This window comes from Sprattus sprattus (assembly GCF_963457725.1).
Source record: "Sprattus sprattus genome assembly, chromosome: 11".
NCBI lineage: Eukaryota > Metazoa > Chordata > Actinopteri > Clupeiformes > Clupeidae > Sprattus > Sprattus sprattus.
Window position 1 is genome coordinate 28,561,055 of NC_137909.1, and position 2,500 is coordinate 28,563,554.

The 2,500-nt window shown below is 43.9% G+C and overlaps 1 protein-coding gene across 1 annotated transcript in view; it reads right to left on the bottom strand.

Annotated features, from left to right (window-relative positions):
- Positions 1-2,500, bottom strand: part of uacaa (uveal autoantigen with coiled-coil domains and ankyrin repeats a) — a gene marked incomplete at its 5' end in the record, with an annotated part of 48,346 nt that overhangs the window by 22,868 nt on the left and 22,978 nt on the right. The window contains one exon of the mRNA XM_080847586.1: positions 1-43. This exon is cut by the window's left edge and continues 28 nt beyond it. Coding sequence (XP_080703712.1) covers positions 1-43 — 43 coding nt within the window. The remainder of the gene's footprint in view (positions 44-2,500) is intronic.

Consider the following 2,500-nt stretch of genomic DNA (forward strand, 5'->3'; position numbering starts at 1 on the left):
CGGCTGCAAAGCAGTTTGACGCTGGAGACACTTCCAGCCAGGACTAGAGAAAGAACCAGAACATCAGCATCATCCTCATGTTCACTATGACATCATCATCATCCTCATGTTCACTATGACATCAGCGTCATCCTCATGTTCACTATGATATCAGTGTCATCCTCATGTTCATTATGACATCAGCATCATCCTCATGTTCACTATGACATCATCATCATCCTCATGTTCACTATGACATCATCCTCATCCTCATGTTGACTATGACATCATCCTCATCCTCATGTTCACTATGACATCATCCTCATGTTCACTATGACATCATCCTCATCCTCATGTTCACTATGACATCATCCTCATGTTCACTATGACATCATCCTCATGTTCATTATGACATCATCCTCACTAGTGCAGTGCCCGTAGGAATTATGCATTCTGTAGTGTTAGCAGACGTAGGTGTAGGCTAGCTGTTGTTCAGTGCAGAACTGGGAGGATAACATGACGACGTGGCCCGACATAACTTACAGCGAGAATTGCGCGTATTTCGTGGACTCCATAGCAACAGATGGGAAAGCAATGTACAATCTGAAAGCCTCCGAGGCTTATCAATATAAGCTACCATTTGTAGCGGCCACTCTTGCGTTGTGATTTTGATTGGCACCCAGCCGTTTATTCATACACTCTGACAGGTTTAATGAACACAGAGCAAAGGCGATCACACAGAGTATCTTCCGAATGACAGCCTCTCCCAGCCAGGGTAAATGCAGACTGAGGTTTATAATATTGCAATAATGAGAAAACAAAGTCTACACATGAATTACAACAGATAGGCCTACATCGGGACACATCTGAAAACCTCTCATTGCGTCAGTAGATGCATGAACGCATGGTCACTGGTCTAGGCTTACCATCAACATTGAATAGAAAGCTAACTCTTATACAAATACATCAAACTACAATATACTACTTAACATGGTAATGAGAGTTGGTTACATGCGAGGCCCATACGCATCAACTTTGAAACTTAATATAAAGAAGCTTAAAAATAAACGAAACGAAATCAATCACTCTCTTTAGATTATAAAGAAGCTTAAAAATAAACGAATAGATAAAATCAATCACTGTCTTAAGATTACCTGAGCAAAAGTCTGTATCTGTTCACCAAGAAGAATTTGAATGCGGACCTCACCTCCTCTATCCAACGGTATTCTGAACTTTGAGTGAAGGCAGGATAGTTTAATAACGCTACGCGTTTGATTGTGACGTCACTACCCATAGTGCCGACGGGACGGGAGACGATAAACCCATTGTTTCCTACGGGAAACGGTAAAATACAAATATCTCGAAAACTATAAATTCAAAAATCTTCAAAATCAAGGATGCTCAGGTTCATGACATGCGTAAGCTACATGCGAAATATCATAACTAACGTATCTACCGTCAGGGAGATACGCCCTAGACAGACAGACAGACAGACACACAGAGATTCCTGGATTTATAGATAGATGTTCACTATGACATCATCCTCATCCTCATGTTCACTATGACACTCACTATGTGTCCACTAGTCTCCCGACTCCTTTCAGCATCAACATCATCCTCATGTTCACTATGTGGTTGTGGTTGTGTGTGGTGTGTGTGGTGTGTGTTGTGTGTATGTGAGAGGATGTAGGGTGTGTGTGTGTGAGGTGTGTGTTGTGTGTGTGAGGTGGGTGTTGTGTGTGTAAAGTGTGTGTATGAGGGTAGGTGGTGTGTGTGTAATGTTGTGTGTGTGAGGGGTGTGCATGAGGTTAGGTGGTGTGTGTGTGTTGTGTGTTTGAAGTGTAGGTGGTGTGTGTTTGTGTGTCATCTCTTTGTCTCTGTGCGTGACCAGCAGGACACATGTGATGCTGCTCATCAGGAGTGTAATTACCTCATTAGTGCCATTCACATCCTGCTTCATGTATGTGTGTGTGTGTGTGTGTGTGTGTGTGTGTGTGTGTGTGTGTGTGTGTGTGTGTCTGTGTGTGTGTGTGTGTGTCTGTGAGTGTGTGTGTGTGTGTGTATGTGTGTGTGTGTGTGTGTGTGTGTGTGTGTGTGTGTGTGTGTGTGTGTGTGTGTGTGTGTGTGTGTGTGTGTGTGTGTGTGTCTGTCTGTGTCTGTGAGTGTGTGTGTGTGTGTGTGTGTGTGTGTGTGTCTGTGAGTGTGTGTGTGTGTGTGTGTGTGTGTGTGTGTGTGTGTGTGTGTGTGTGTCTGTGAGTGTGTGTGTGTGTGTGTATGTGTGTGTGTGTGTGTGTGTGTGTGTGTGTGTGTGTGTGTGTGTGTGTGTGTGTGTGTGTGTGTGTGTCTGTCTGTGTCTGTGTGTGTGTGTGTGTGTGTGTGTGTGTGTGTGTGTGTATCTGTGTGTGTCTGTGTGTGTGTGTGTGTGCTTGCACGGCAGTATTTATCCAGACTTCCTATTGAGTTCTAGCAGAGGACAGCATGTTCCAACCATCCATCCCATCCTTGCATCTCATCTAGGTGT